Source organism: Chiloscyllium plagiosum, unplaced genomic scaffold (genome assembly GCF_037043375.1).
Source record: "Chiloscyllium plagiosum isolate Xiang-an unplaced genomic scaffold, Cpla_swu_hap1 HiC_scaffold_1, whole genome shotgun sequence".
In the NCBI taxonomy this organism is placed as follows: Eukaryota; Metazoa; Chordata; class Chondrichthyes; order Orectolobiformes; family Hemiscylliidae; genus Chiloscyllium; species Chiloscyllium plagiosum.
The window spans coordinates 101,601,898-101,618,196 of NW_028270139.1; the positions used below are offsets into that span (position 1 = coordinate 101,601,898).

General features: G+C 40.2%; 1 protein-coding gene across 8 annotated transcripts in view; it reads right to left on the reverse strand.

The window, feature by feature from the left end:
• Positions 1-16,299, reverse strand: part of rusc2 (RUN and SH3 domain containing 2) — a 129,947-nt gene that overhangs the window by 20,011 nt on the left and 93,637 nt on the right. For all 8 annotated transcript variants that reach the window (XR_006311386.2, XM_043688072.2, XM_087989400.1 and 5 more), the window contains 2 exons: positions 13,087-13,192; positions 2,541-2,587 (listed from right to left, as the gene is read on the reverse strand). Coding sequence is in view for 7 of the 8 variants with exons in the window: in XM_043688072.2 (XP_043544007.2) it covers positions 2,541-2,587; positions 13,087-13,192 (153 nt within the window). In the remaining variant the exon portion in view is untranslated. The remainder of the gene's footprint in view (positions 1-2,540; positions 2,588-13,086; positions 13,193-16,299) is intronic.

The window sequence follows — 16,299 nt, forward strand, 5'->3', positions numbered from 1 at the left end:
CCAAAATACACATCTCTCTCTGTCACTGTATACCTCTATGTGTGAAACTGCAGGAGATGAGTAAGATACTAAATGAGTATTTTGCATCTGTATTTACTGTGGAAAAGGACACAGAAACTAGAGAACTTGAAGTAATAAATAGTGAAATGTTGACAAGGATCTATATTGTAAAGGAGGTGGTGCTGGATGTCTTAAAATGCAGAAAGGTGGATAAAACCCTGGGACCTAGAATTTTGTGGGAAGCTAGGGAAGTGATTGTTGGGTTCCTTGCTGAGATATTTGTATCATTGATAGCCATGGGTGAGGGGCTGAAAGACGGGAGGGTGGCTAAGGGGGTGTCTTAATTGAAGAAAGATGGTAAGGAAAAGCCAGGGAACTACAGAGCAATGAGCCTGATGTCAGTGGTGGGTAAGCTGTTGGTGAAGATTCTGAGGGACAGGATTTATATGTATTTGGAAAGGTAACAACTGATTCAGGATAGTCAATACGGCTTTGTGTGGAAAATCATGTCTCATTGACTTGATTGAGTTTTTTGAATAAGAGACAAAGAAGATTGATGAAGGCAGAATGGTGGATATTGTCTATATGGACTTCAGCAAGGCGTTCAACAAGATTCCGCATGCTAGACTGGTTAACAAGGTTAGATCACAGAATCAGAGGGTGAGCTAGCCATTTGGACACAAAACTGGCTTGAAGGTAGGAGGCAAAGGGTGGTGGTGGAGGATTGCTTTTTGGACTGGAGGACAGTGACTAGCAGTGTGCCACAAGGATTGATGCTGGATCCACTGCTTTTGGAAGTGAATCATTTGGAAGTGAATATCAGAGCAATGGTTACTAAGTTTTCAGATGACACCAAAACTGGTGGTGTAGTGCACTGTGAAGAGGTTTATCTCAGAGTACAACGGGACCTTGTTCAGATGGGCCGATGAGCCAAGGAGTGGCAGATGGAGTTTAATTTAAATAAATGTGAGATGTTGCATTTTAGTACAGCAAACCAGGGCAGGACTTATACACTTGATGTTAAGGCCCTGGGGAGTATTGCCAAACAAAAAGATCCTTGGAGTACAGGTTCATTGTTCTTTGAAAATAGAGTCACAGGTAGACAGGATAGTGAAGGCTATGGTGCGCCTGCTTTTATTAGTCAGTGCATTGAGTATAGGAGTTGGGATGTCAAGTCGTGGCTGCACAGGACGTTGGCTAGGCCACTTTTGGAATATTGCATTCAATTCTAGTCTCTCTGCTTTAAGGAGGATGTTGTGAAACTTGGAAGGGTTCAGGAAAGATTTACCAGGATGTTGCCAGGGTTGAAGGGTCTGAGCTATAGGGAGAAGCTGAATAGGCTGGGGCTATTTCCCATGGAGCGCGGAGGCTGAGGGGTGACCTTATAGAAGTTTACAAAATCATGAAGGGCATGGATAGGGTGAATAGCCAAGGTCTTTTACCCAGGGTAGGGGAGTCCAAAACTAAACGGCATAGTTTTAAGGTGAGGGGGGTAAGTTTCGAAAGGGATGTAAGGGGCAACATTTTCAGGCAGAGAGTGGAAGAGGCTGGTACAATTACAAAATTTAAAACACATCTGGATGGGTACATTAATAGGAAGGGTTTAGCGGGACATGGGCCAAATGCTGACAAATGGGACTGGATTAAATTAGGACATCTGGTCGACATGAATAAGTTGGGACCGAAGGGTCTGTTTTCATGATGTACATCTCAATGCCTTTACAACACACAAGAAGTTGTAGTTATTTCACAATTCATTTCTTATAAAGTCCTTTGTTTTAATCTCTAGCTTTCTCTCATTCTTGTTCATTGCCCTTACATATATCAGTTCTTTGAAAATTACTTGCCAACATTAGAATACAATCACACAAATTACTTGTATACAGTGAAAAGTACAAAAGTATGAAACCTGACTGCAAGTTTCCCAAAACTTGTAATCATTTAATTTGAACTTGATGGTGTGGAATGGGGACCCTCTAACAATGTTAATGGGTGTGAAACAGGGAGGTGCTACTCTAAATCAGTATCACACCATTTCCATCTATTATACACCAGCATGCTACAAGTATAGTTGCCAATACAACAGCTATTTGTGGACTCTATTCTTATTGAATGGAAGAGCAGGCTTGAATGACCCACTTCCACTACTAGCTACCATCTTTGTGGGATTCACAATGCTATTTGCTAGCTTAAACATTCAGAAATGAATATCTTTATGAAGATAGAAATTACACCGAGGATGAGGAAGGGATGAACTATTTTCCAGTTAGGCTAGCAGGTTTTTCTCCATACCAAATGCAGCAACCAGTCCTGCTCTCGAATTCCAAACTGTAAGGGGCAGAATGCTTACTCTTTTATGCTAATGACTCTTACAATTGTATGTGGAATGAGATCAGAGCAGTGGAGTAGAACAGCAAATTGAAGTCCTAACCTGCCATGGTAGTTCACAAGGAATTTCTTTCTAATCTTTAATATTGTACATGTAAACTAATTGCTATAATTGAAAGAGTTTAGCAACGATATCTGTAACTTGATCTTACCTTCATGATTATGCAAATGATTAAACCAAAACTCCAAAGATCTGATACTGCATCAAAGAACACAAAGTCATGTAAGCATAATACAATGGAACCATTTAGCAATTACTTCATAAATGTTTAATCAAGAAGCATAGTTTATTTACACCATAACTAATAAGGAATTTATACTATATTTTGTTTCAAATTCTATGATTAAGCATATAACTGCAACAGATTAAACACTTCTCAAAAAAATCAACCACGAGAACCCAATTTTAAAAAATTTAAAAGCGAAAGGAGAGGATTTCACAACATCAGCTACTGGAAAGAAAAATACAATGAAAAGACAATGTATTAAGTAAATTTGGCAACATGAAACCACAGAACTCGTGCAAATGTAGACCAATTCAATCGAAAACAACTAGAATTATTTCAAGATTTGAGATGTTACATTTATGAAATGACTCATAGCATCAATCCATTGCATTTGAGAAATGAGAGTTCCATAGGACCGAGATTTAAATCTTAAAAGTGGCAAAACATATGGATAATACCATAAGAACTAGTTAGATATTTTAATTCTGATCAAAAATTGAATCTTTAGCAAAATCAAAGTCGGAAAAAAAACCTTTCTTCAGTTTACCACATGGTGGAGCAATGCTCTGGAGGAATTTAGTAGAAAGAGGAATGTATATTTGACATAAAAACAGAAAATGCTAAAAATTATTCCACATCTGTGGAGAGTAGTGTGTGAAAGATCATGATCCAAAATGTTAAATCTGTTTCTTTCTCTAGAGATACTGCCAGACTTGTAGATAATTTCCTATTATTATTATTATTATTGCATATTTCCAGCATTCGCAGAAGTTTGCTTTTGGATAAGTGTAAATTTGATATTGATTCATTTGATACATTGGAGAAGGGGGCCTTAAGGATGGGATGAGGGCACCTCGGCTTCTTCGAGACATCTTATGCCTCGTGTCAAGTTTATGGGGAGTGTGGCAATAATCTTCTTTGCACTGGCTTGATAATTGAGCAAGTTTATTTTGGGACAGGTTATAGAAAACAAAGAAGTGCTTGATTAATTAGATTATGCAAAGGATTACAAACTGGATGCCACTAAGGAGTCAGTGGTGACAATGGTGCCCGAACTATAATGGGAGTTAGCTTGCAAAACTGAAATTTAACTGATGATGATGAGTAAAACGTAGGTCAGAATTTTATGGTTCCTCCAATAGTGGGGAACTTTCAGATTTCCGTGATGGTAGTCTTGCCACACTCCCCATAAACTTGACACGAGGCAAGAGATGTCTCGAAGAAGCCGAGGTGCCCTCATCCCAATCGAGGGTCCTTAAGACCCATTTCCCTCTTGGTGTCAATTTTAATGCTAACAAGAGGAGTTTGGGAGCAGGAAGAGCAGTGATCACTCTCTTCAGGTCTTGGACATGAAGACAGGCTGTAGAATACCACCCTCAAGGGGGCCCACTTCCACATCAGACACTGCTGCAAGGTCTGCCCCATGGGTGCTCCATCTCTCCCAGCCTCTCCATCCGAAGCAAAAGTAAATTAGGCTTTTAGTTTTAGTTCTGAAGGGTGACTGTTTTTTTAAGTTCAGAAGGTCATTTTTAACAGAGAGTTCAATGCAGCACTTCTAAGAGAGTATGTAACTTAAGTTAAATGACTTTTAGCTAGTGAGATAATTGCTGATGTATTTACAAAATTGAGCTACTCCAACCTACAGTCAGAGAGGTCAGGGGTCACAAGCAAGTTCAGTTCAGAAGAAGATAAGATCCACACAAATAGAAGGACTGCTTTAATCTGGCAGTTTCCAGGCCATCAGAGCTGGAGAGAAGTTTTGGGCTGTTTTAGCAGTCCAAGAAGCTGGAAAAAGTCTGAGCTTGACTTAAAGTTAAGAAACATAAATCTGTGAGTTAGCCTGTATTTTGTGTGTCTCTAGGAGAGATGAAGAGAATCACATCTGGTAAACTTGCAGAAAGTCCCTGAAAAGGAACATTTACAATCTTGTTAATTCAGTAGAAATTTTAAAGTGAAGACAGGATTGATTCTTAACTGGGATTGAGTGCTCGGAAAAAGGACTGGATTGTGATTTATGTTATTTAAGATCTCTGCAAATTGTCATATATCTTGCTTTATTTTTTTTCCTTATTCTTTTGTGTAATACATTTACTCCTTGCTGCAAGTATATTGAACATATTCACACAAGTCTGTCAATAGCTGATGACTACAGTAACAAAACTGCAATAGTAAAACTTATGCTCTATTAAGCCATGTTTCACTCTGGAATCTGGCATGTCCAGTATTACCATCATCTTGGATCATATCACTATTATAGATGTTAATCCTTCATTATATAAACCTTTTCTTGTTACAATGTGTGGCTGAGAGCCCAAACTAATAAACATTGATTTAGCTAGGATTCTGATCAGTGAAGAGAACTGTTAATTTTGTTTGACTGAAAACCTACAATTGTAAGGTTTTCTGTGATCTCTTCTGGAAATGTTTCAGTGATTATCTGGACAAGATTATGAAGTGTGAAGTATTTGAATTTTCTGTTATTTAACTAACATACTTTAGGGAAGGGCTTATGCCCGAAACGTCGATTGTCCTGCTCCTTGGATGCTGCCTGACCTGCTGCGCTTTTCCAGCAACACATTTTTCAGCTCTGATCTCCAGCATCTGCAGTCCTCACTTTCTCCTAATATACTTTAATGGTCTTTATCATTTTTAGCAGGAGGAGGAGTTTCTTTCCCATCAGGGTTTATTTATTTCCTCTAAGCAGTTGTACATTTACCATTTTATTTAACAGCTCATAGGCGCTGTATTGGATGCTTATTGGATGAATGGGTCTCGAAGAAGCAGGAGTTGCAATGGTTTGACATGGCCTGAGGTTGATAGATCACCTAGACCAGATGGACTACACCCCAGAGTTCTAAGGGAGACAGGTGAAGAGATAGTGGAGGCATGAGTGGTGATCTTTCAGCAAGCGTTAGAATCAGGAAGGGTTCCAGAGGACTGGAAAATCGCTAACATGGCACCCTTGTTTAAAAAGGAAACAAAGCAAAAGACAGAAAATTACAGATTGATTAGCCTAACCTTGGCCGTGGGTAAAATCCTGGAATCCATTGTGAAGGATGAGATTTCTGAATACTTGGAAGTGTATGGTAAAATAGGGCAAAGTCAGCATGGTTTCATCAAGGGGACGTCATGCCTGACAAATCTGCTAGAATTCTTTGAGGAAGTAACAAGCAGGTTAGACCAAAGAGAGCCAATGGATGTTATCTACCTGGATTTCAAGAAGGCCTTTGATAAGGTGCCAGACAGAAGGCTACATAATAAGATAAAAGCTCATGTTGTTAGAGGCAAGGTACTAGCATGGATAGAAGCTTGGCTGTCTGACAGAAAGCAGAGAGTGGGGATCCTTCTCACGATGGCAGCCAGTGACAAGTGATGTTCCTCAAGGCTCAATATTGGGACGACAACTTTTCACTATCCAGTAACGATCTAGATGATGGAACGGAGCGCATTTTGGCTCAGCTTGCAGGCTATACAAAGATTGTTAGACAGACATGTAGCATTGAGGAGAGGGGCTGTAGAAGGATTTTGACATGTTAGGAGGGGAGGCAAAGTAGTGGCAGATGGAGTACAATGTGAGAAAGTATGAGGTCATGCACTTTGGTAGGAAGAATAGAGGCATGGACTATTTTCAAAATGGAAAGAAAATTCAGAAGTTTGAAGTGCAAAGAGACATGGGAGCTCTAGTCCAGGATTCTCTCAAGGTAAACTTGCAGGTTGAGTCAGAGGTTAGGAAGGCAAATATAATGATGGCATTTATTTTGAGAGGACTTGAATATCAAAACAGGGATGTACTTCCAAGGCTCTACAGGGGTCTGGTCAGGGCACATTTGGAGTATTGTGCACAGATTTGGGCTTCATATCTCAGGAAGGATGTACTGGCCCTGGAGCGTGTTCAGAGGAGGTTCATGAGAATGGTCCCAGGAATGAAAAGCTTAACATATGAGCAACATTTGAAGATTCATACTTGATGGAATTTAGAAGGATGAGGGGGGATCTAATTGAAACATACAGAATGCTGAATGGCCTAGACAGAGGAAATGTTGGGAAGATATTTCCATTGGAAGAAGACAATAGAACCTGAGGGCATAGCCTTAGAGCAAAGAGAAGACAACTTAGAACAGAAGTAAGGAGAAACTTCTTCAGCCAGAGAGTGGCGAGTCTATGGAATTCATTGCCACTGAAGCCTGTGGAGGCCAGGTCATCGAGTGTATTTAAGACCAAGATAGATAGGTTCTTGAGGATCAAGGGGATCAAGGGTTATGGGGTGAAAGCAGGAGAATGGGATTAAAAACAAATCAGACATGATTGAATGGCAGAGCAGACTTGATGAGCTGAATGGTCTAATCTCTGCTCCTATGTCTTACTGATAGCATAAGGGGTCATGGAGGTAGTTGACAGACATGGGTTGGCATGAAAAGTACAGGTTCATGGCAAGTGATGGTGGTGCATTAGTTGGTATCAAGTCACCATGGACTGTATGTGAGGCAACTATGGACAACTTAATTCTCCACCAGCTAAAACTGGGAGCACTGCAAATATAGGACACGAGTTCCAGGCTTGCCAATGTGGCCGGTAAATGTTCAAAGGTTGCGACAATTAGGTGCAGTTCATTTTGGGATAAAATGCAAAGTACTTGTGGAAGAAACCGTTTTTATTGTGTTTTTATCTTCATTATGCAATAGAGACTAGAAGTCTGAAAAATTATTTGGTGCACTTAAGAAATTAGATTAGATTAGATTAGATTACTTAGATTAGATTAGATTAGATTAGATTAGATTAGATTAGATTAGAAATTACTTGGTAGTTTCCATTTCCTACAAGTGGGTTTTCTCTGCAAGTAAAAGTGTGATCATTTAAGATAACAAACAAAAGTAGTCATAAACCTGAAGGTCGCATAAAATGGAAACATTAATCAGATTATCATTATGATAATCAGTGGTCACCAACAAGGGTGGAATTTCATGCCCATCTCCACATTTGTTTATAATTCAGCTCATCAAGTCTGCTCTGCCATTCAATCATGTCTGATTTATTTTTACTTGTGAATCAGATCTGGTCACAGGATGTGGGTGCTTTGGAGAGGGTACAGAAAAGGTTTACCAGGATGTTGCCTCGTATGGGGGTTTACAGCTATGAAGAATGGTTAGAAGTACTGGGGTTGTTTTCACTGGAATGCAAGAGATTGAGGGGCGACCTGATAGAAGTTTATAAGATTGTGAATGGCATGGATAGAGTGGAATTTATGAGGCTTTTTCCCAGGGTGAAGGACTCAATTAGTACAGGACACAGGTTCAAGGTATGGGGCATATTTTTCACACAGAGGGTGGCGAATGCCTGGAAGGCGTTGCCAGAGAAGGTAATGGAAGTAGACGCAATTGCAGCATTCAAGAAGCAGCTGGATGAGGAATAGAAGGATACGGATTCATGTGAGGTTTAGTGAGAAATTTGCTCGAGTGACCACCTAGTTAAGTAGAACCAAATAAAGGGGGGGGTTTACATATTGATTTCTCTTGATTAAACAGTAACTAGAGCATCAGGAGCATCAGGTGCCCTACCCGTGAAATTTGGCAACTCTGGAAGAGTTCAACCACCACCACTGCTGGTGACCATTCACTTTCCAAAATCATGTGTACAGCTGCAGCTTTTTACAGATTGCTTAGATCAACTGGAGCAGCAGGTGGACACAGTTAGGATCATGCAGGAGGTCGAAAGGCTCACAGACAGGAGTTTCAGGGAGATGGTCACACCCAATGTTGAAGCAGATAGATGGGTGATGGTCACAATGGACAGGCAAGCAGTGCAGGAGTTTCCTTTAGCTGTCCCCCTCTTAAATAGGTATATTGTTTTAGGCACTGTTCAGGGGATAACCACAGCAGTCACCAGAACCTGCTCTGTGATACAGCACTGTGTGTCAAAGTGCAGGTGGTAGTTGGGGACTCAACTGGGTATTTCTGTGGCCACAAACAAGACTCCAGTGGTACACATTGGTACCGATGATATAAGTAGGAAGAGTGACAAAGTCCTGCATGGAGAGTTCAGAGAGCTAGGCCGTAAGTTAAAAAGCAGGACCTCCAGGGTTGTAACTTTGGGATTACTGTCCATACCACATGGTAAGGAGGCAAGGAATAGGAAGATAGTACAGCTTAACAAGTGGCTGAAGGGCTGGTGCAGGAAGGGAGGGTTCAGATTTTTGGATTATTGAGATCTCTTCCAAGGCAGATGGTATCTGTACAAAATTGAAAGTTTCCAATTTAATTAGAGAGACACCAGCATCCTGATGGGGAGGTTTGCTACTGCGACTCGGGTGGATATAAACTAATAAGTCAGGGGTGATGGGAATCAAGCAACAGGTCACAAAGTGAGCATAAGATCGATGTTAACAGAATATAAAGGCACAGCAGATCAAACAACCATGTTGAGGGAAGGAATCATAAAAGATCAAAATGTGAGTTGAACATTGCAGCAAATGATTGTGATGAACAATAATAAGTAAGGATGAAGAGTGTGGAAAGTACAATAAATTATTAAAAGACAAAGACAAATCAGTAGAACTTATTTAAAAACTTCATACCTAAATGCATGCAATATTCAGAATAAAAACAATGAACTGATGGCACAAATAAAGACAAATGGATACGACTTGATGGGGATTATTGAAACAGGAAGATCAGGACCGGGAGTTAAATGTCCAAGGGTACTCAGTATTCCGAAAGTATAGACAAGAAGGAACAGAAGGTGGAGTTGCTTTACTGGTTAAGGGTAACATTAAGAAATAATATTGGCATAGAGACCAAAATGTTGATTCAGTCTGGGTGGAAATAAAAAGGCAGAGAAGGAATGCCTTAGTAAGAATAATTTGCAGGCCCCTGAACTGTACTTCTGAAGTTGGACATAGTATAAACCTGAAAATAATGAGGACTTGTGGGAAAGGTACAACAGTAATTATGGGGGACTTGAACATGCATACGTTGACTAGATTAATTAACTTGGCAAGGGTAGCCTCGAAGAAAGGTTTATAGAGGGTACAAAAAATTATTTCTTAGAGCAACACGTCATGGAGCCAACCAGAGAACTGGCTATTTTAGATTTGGTACTATGTAACAAGAAAGGATTGATAAATGGCCATATTGTTAAGAATTCTCTTGAAAGGAGTGACTACAACATACCAGAGTTTCAAAGAGTGAAGACAGATCGAAAGAGTGAAGACAGAGTCGAATGCGTGAGTTTTAGTGTTTGGAATACATAACTAAATAGGCCAGAGGGAGGAGTTAGCCCAAGTGGACTGGACAAAAATATGACAGGGCAGGACTGGTGAAGAACAATGGCAAATACTTTGGGAGCTACTAAATACCTCTCAATTAAACTGTAGTCCTGAGAGGAAGAGGAATTGTAAAAAGATGAAAAATCATCCATTGCTTGACAAGGATGTCAAGGATAACATAAAGGCAAATACTAGGATATATCATACTGTAAAAGTTAGTGGCACTCTAGAGGAATGGGAGAACTTTAAATATCAGCAAAAAGTTATTAAAAACAAAATTTAAAGAACTAAGATGTACTACAAAAGGAAACTAACAGAAAACATAAGCACTGATACCAAAAGTATATAAAGAACAGAATAGTAAAAGTCCATGTTGACCCTGGGAGAATGAAAATGGTGAGGTAATAATGGGAAACTCAAAAGACAGAGGCACTAAACAATATTTTGTCTCTGTTTTCACTGTGGAAATAATAATTTCTTCCCAAAAACTGCAGTTACTGGAGGAATTTGGTGAAACTACTATAACTGGGTAGAAGACAAAGGCAGATAAGTCCCCAGGGCCTGATGGCCTGCACCCAAAGTGGCAACAGAGATAGTGGATGCAATGGACATGATTTTCCAAAATTCCCTGGATTCTGAACAGGTATCAGTGGATTGGAAACATGCAAAGTGGCACCATTATTCAAAAATAGGAGATAAGCAAGAAGTGGGAAACTCTAGACCAGTTATTTTGCCCTCTGTACTGGAGAAGTTGCTGGAGTCAATCATAAAGGAAGAGATAACTTGGAAAAACAAAACTCAATTCACCAGTGTCAGCACAGTTTCATGAAGAAGTACAAAGTGAGGACTGCAGATGCTGTAGATCAGAGTTGAGAGTGTGGTGCTGGAAAAACACAGCAGGTCAGGCAGCATCCGATGAACAGAAAAATTGACGTTTTGGGCATAAGCCCCTGATTCCTGATGAAGTGCTTACGCCTGAAAAGTCAATTCTCCTGCTCCTCAGATGCTGCCTGATCTGTTGTGCTTTTCCAGCACCACACTCTCGACATAGTTTCATGAAGGGTGAGTCCTGCTTGACAATGCTGCTGGAGTTCTTTGGGGATGTAACCAGCAAGATGGATAATGGGAATCTGGTGCATGTGGTAAATCTAAACTTCCAAAGGTATATTTCAAGGTGTCGCATATAAGATTGATCCCAGGGAGTAAAGGAGCTTGGATAGAGGATTGGCTGACTGGCAGGAGCATAGGGTCGGGATAAATGGGTCCTGTAACTAACGGGGTGCTACAGAATTCAGTTTTTGGACCTCAACTATTTACAATCTATATAAATGATTTGCAAGCAGGGACAGAGTGTAAAATTTGTGGATGATACTACAATAGGTGGGAAAGCAGGCTGTGACAAGGAGATAGTTTACAGATGGATATTGATAAACTAGGAGAATGGGCCAGAATCTGGCAGATGGAGTTCAATGTGGATAAATTTATTTTGGCCAGAAAACAAAAGACCAATTATTTAAATGGGAAGCAGAGTGTAATGCTGAGGGATCTGGGTGTCTTTGTACAAGATTTGCAGAAACTGGGTATATAATAACAAAGGCAAATGGAATCCCTGGCATTTATTGCGAAAGGACTGGATTATAAAAGTACAGAAATGTTGTTACAATTATATAAGGCACTGGTGAGGCCACACCCTGGAGTATTTGCCAAGTTTAAGTATCCTTACTTGAGGAAGGATGTGGTGGCACAGAAGACTATGCAAAGGTGCTTCACCAGGTTGATCCCAGGGATGAAAGTGCTGTCATATGAGGAGTGGTTGAATAGCCTGGGCTTGCACTCACTGGAGTACAGACGAATGAGGGGGGAATCTGACTGAGGTATATCAATACTAAACGGGTTGGTAAGAAATACATTGAACAGATGTTCCCCTTTTGCGGGGCAATCTCAAACAAGAGGTTATAGATATAGCGTGAGAGGAAGTAGGTTCAAAACTGAGATAAGGACAAATTATTTCTCTCTCAGAGGATTTTGAAACTGGAACTCACTGCCTCAGAGTGCAGTGGAGGCAGAATCAGTCAACATATTCAAGAAAGAAATTGATATGTTTCCAATGAAAGGCAGGATAGAAGGCAATGGGGAGTAGGCAGGAAAGTAGAGTTGAGTCCAGAATAAAATCAGCAATGATCATGTTCAATAGTGAAGTGGGCTTGAAGGGCTGAGTTGCCTACTTCTACTCCCAAGGCCGATATTGTGGAGTAATCAGTCGGGCAAGTAAAGACCTCGCAGACTTCCCACCTCCAGTCCACTTAAGCATTTGGCAGGAAGGCAGTCGGATGGTCTTCCTGATTGATTCACCAATTGAGAACTTTAAGTGCATTGAGATCTACATCCCACGACTAAGTTCAATATGCAGGGGAGCACGACAAGCAAATCAGGGCTCCTGTGGGAGTCCCACATTGAAAGACATTCGACACCTGATCAAGGGATTCAACATCGGGAGTTGGGATCCTGCTGAAAGCCAGTCCCTGACCTTGCTGCTGACGTATTTCTGTGCAATAGCTGTCTGTTCACCCCTACATTTGACATTACTCATGTATGGCCGAGGATCCAGCTCAGTGGTTGGCCTCAGGCACCTCTCCATGGTGCTACCATTCAATAAAGCAGCTGGTCTCTGATGGGCTGAAAGCCAGATTTCTGTTTGCGTGGTGCTTCATCCAGGTCAGCCTTCGCACTGCCCAGTTATGTACCTAAGTTAATGCAACAGGCTTTCTCGAAAAAATGATGCAGGGGCTCTCACTGGCTCTCCAGAGGATTTAGAAACTATGGAACTCACTGTCTCAGAGTGCAGTGGAGGCAGAATCAGTCAACATATTCAAGAAAGAAACTGATATGTTTCTAATGAAAGGCAGGATAAAGGGCGATGGGGAGTAGGAAGGAAAGTAGAGGTGAGACCCCCATCAACTCCATTAAATACTGCCCAAAATGTGGTGACAAAAGTAAGGTTTACTCCAAAGCTTTGTTTGGACTTGAACTTAAATACTATTTCAAAACGCAATATAGATGAAGGATTCAACAAATCTTTATAGCAACTTTCATCTCTATTCACTGAAGACATAAATTTTCTTAAAATACACCCCAAAAAACCATATTTGCCATCATTTTGAATACTGTTTGTGCAATATTATTTTCAAGTTCTAATAATTAGTAACTTACTTCAGAAGGCCAAAAATGAATGCATTAAATCTTGTGCTGTGACTCGTTAATTCAGAATACTGACTTATCTTGCAAAAAAGATTGTTAAGTGCCTTGGTAGAAGGACCTGAAATGAAAACAAGCAAGTGTCAAAACAGTAATGATAGGATAATGCATTTAATTTTGCATGTGCCATTTGAATTTTTGGATGAGCCAAGGTGGTGAATTGAGTTAGAACACAGCTCCTTCAACTTTAGGATCTTGAATTTCAACAAATTTTGCAAAACTCAGGCTGAAACAATCTCAGTCCCTCTTCTTTGACATCTGTTAAAGGTTCTGAATACAATTCATTTCACTGGCCGTCTTATTCCACCTTTTGAACGATTGAAGAATAAGCATAAGATTTTAAGTATTTAGTATTAGTTTGGTACTCACTGTTTATGAGTATGTTGTTACATTGGTCAAACAAGAACATCTTTCTTAATTTTTTATGTTTGAGCACACTATATAACTACACCGATGCTTTGTCTCACATAAAGCAAGTAATTTGTTTTATTAATTTTCTTAAGGATATGGTTAAGTATTAAAGTGATAAATTTGAGGGACATGTATTAAGGTCAATAACATATAAGTGCGGCTACTTTCTGAAAAAAAAATCATCATGCATGAACCAGAGATTTCCTGTTGTTGGTGCATGAGGTAAAAGATAAAGCAAAGAGGCAACTGGAAAGTCAGAAAAATTATCCTAACAGAACAGCAGCTGGGGAAGGTAATTACTGCAAGGCAAGAATCTTATTAATTAAGTTGTAATTAAAGTGGAAATTTGATATGTCTGCCTAAAAAAGGCATTCATTGTGAAAGCTTGAAGAACAAAACCAATATTAAAGATACCATTAAGTCCTGGGGCATCAGGGTTTGCTGACAGCAGAACCATCCTTGCCATGAGGTACATCTGAGAAACACAGGAGTCAAGAACAAAACTGTGAGCGAAGGTGATGATAGAATGATAACAGAGGTGAGAACTTTTTTTCTGTTACCTTTTAGTTCAGAAAATAACCGATACAATGGAGAAATAGCTAATTATTGGTACAGTTGAAGTTTTTAGTTTCTGATTCAAAATAATGCAAATTCCTTGATATTCACGCTTTTCATTTATATGTCACAAAGTGATTATTTTCCTTTAATTGCATCTATTTCATATATGGAGACATAGAGACATACAGCATGGAAACAGACCCTTGGATCTAAATGGTCCACGGTGACCAGATATCCAAAATTAATCTAGTCCAATTTGCGAGCACTTTGTCCTTCTCCTTCGAAACCCTTCCTGTTCATAAACTCATCAATGTTGCCATTGTACCAGCCTGCACCACATCCTCTGGCAGCTCATTTCAAGCATGCACCACCTTCTGCATAAAAATGTTGTCCCCTAAGTCCCTTTTAAATCTTTGCCCCCTTACCTTACACCTATGCCCTCTAGTTTTGGACTCGCCTACCCTTGGGGAAAGACCTTGTCTATTCACCATAACCATGCTGTTCATGATTTTATAAACCTCTATAAGGTCACCTCTCAGCCTGTGACACTCCAGGGAAAACAGCCCTAGCCTACTCAGCCTCTCCCTATAGCTCAAACCCTCCAACCCTGACAACATGCTTCTAAATCCTTTCTGTAAGATTTCAAGTTTCACAACATCCTTCCTGTAGAAGGGAGACCAGAACTGCACACAATATTCCAATAGTGGTCTAACCAATGTCCTGTACAACCGCAATGTGACCTCCCAACTCCTATACTCAATGCACTGACCAACAAAAGGCAAGCATACCAAATGCCTTCTTCACTATCCTATCTACTTGTGACTCCACTTTCAAGGAACTATACATGTGGAAGATGCAAATGATTTAAAACTTTGCATTATGGTGCATTGCTGTACTGTATCCAAGAAATACCTTGAAGGTCTTCAAATAAGTCTAATTATAGAGTCATAGAGTCATACAGCATGGATGCAGGCCCTTTGATCAAACTCCCAAACTAAACTAGTCCATACCAATCATGCTCCCAAACTAAACTAGTTCCACCTGCCTGCATTTGGTCCATATCGCTCCAAACCTTTCCTATTCATGTACTTATCCAAAAGTCTTTTAAATGTTGTAAATGTACCTGCATTCACCACTTACTCTGGCAGTTCATTCCACGCACAAACCACCCTCTGCGTAAAAAAGTTGCCCTCATGACCTTTTTAAAACTTTCTTCTCTCACCTTAAAAATATGTCCCCAAGGGAAAAGACCCTTGTGTTTCACTTTACCTGACCCTCATGATTTAAAGTATAATGATTCTTTTCGTATCAATGTGATCATGGCAATTATTTTCTAGAGCTGATGCTGCAATATTGAGTGCGTGCTAGACAGAATATTAGATTAGATTACCTACAGTATGGCCCAACAAGTCCACACCGACCCTCCGAAGAGTAACCCACCCTCTGACTGATGTACCTAATACTATGGGCAATTTAGCACGGCCAATTCACCTAACCTGCATATCTTTGGACTGTGGGAGGAAGCCGGAGCACCCGGAGGAAACCCACGCAGGCACGGGGAGAATGTGCAAACTCCACACAGACAGTTACCCCGAGGCTGGAATCGAACCTGGGACGCTGGTGCTGTGAGGCAGCTGTGCTAACCGCTGAGCCACCGTGCCGCCCTGGAGGTGCTGTCTTCCGAATAAAGTGCAAAGGTAAAATCCTGTCTACTCTCAGTTGAATGTAAAAATATGCCTGTTGCCCTGAACAATATCCGTCAATCAGATTATCTTGTTATGGAGGATAAAAGTAACATCTCGGAAGTAGCAATAAATCAGGAGATAGAAGGGAGGAACGCAACAAAATTACAACACCAGTCAAGTAATTGCAAGTAAATTGTCAGAGCTGTGGTATGATAAATGTCTGGGAGCTGATGGAATTCTTCCTAGGACCTTAAAAGAATTGGCAAGTGAAATAGTTGATACGCTGGTTTTGATTTTTCAAAATTCCCTTGATTCTAGGACAATCCAATTAGATTGAAAGACAATTAATGCAAATCATTAAAAGGTGAGGGAGAAAGCAAGAAAGAAACTAAAGATCAGTTAGCTTGACACCTGTCATAGGGAAAACGTGAGCGATTATTAAACAAGTTAAAATAGGGCACCTGGATATATTCAAGATAATCAAATTTTACAGGATTTGGTGAAAGGGAAATCA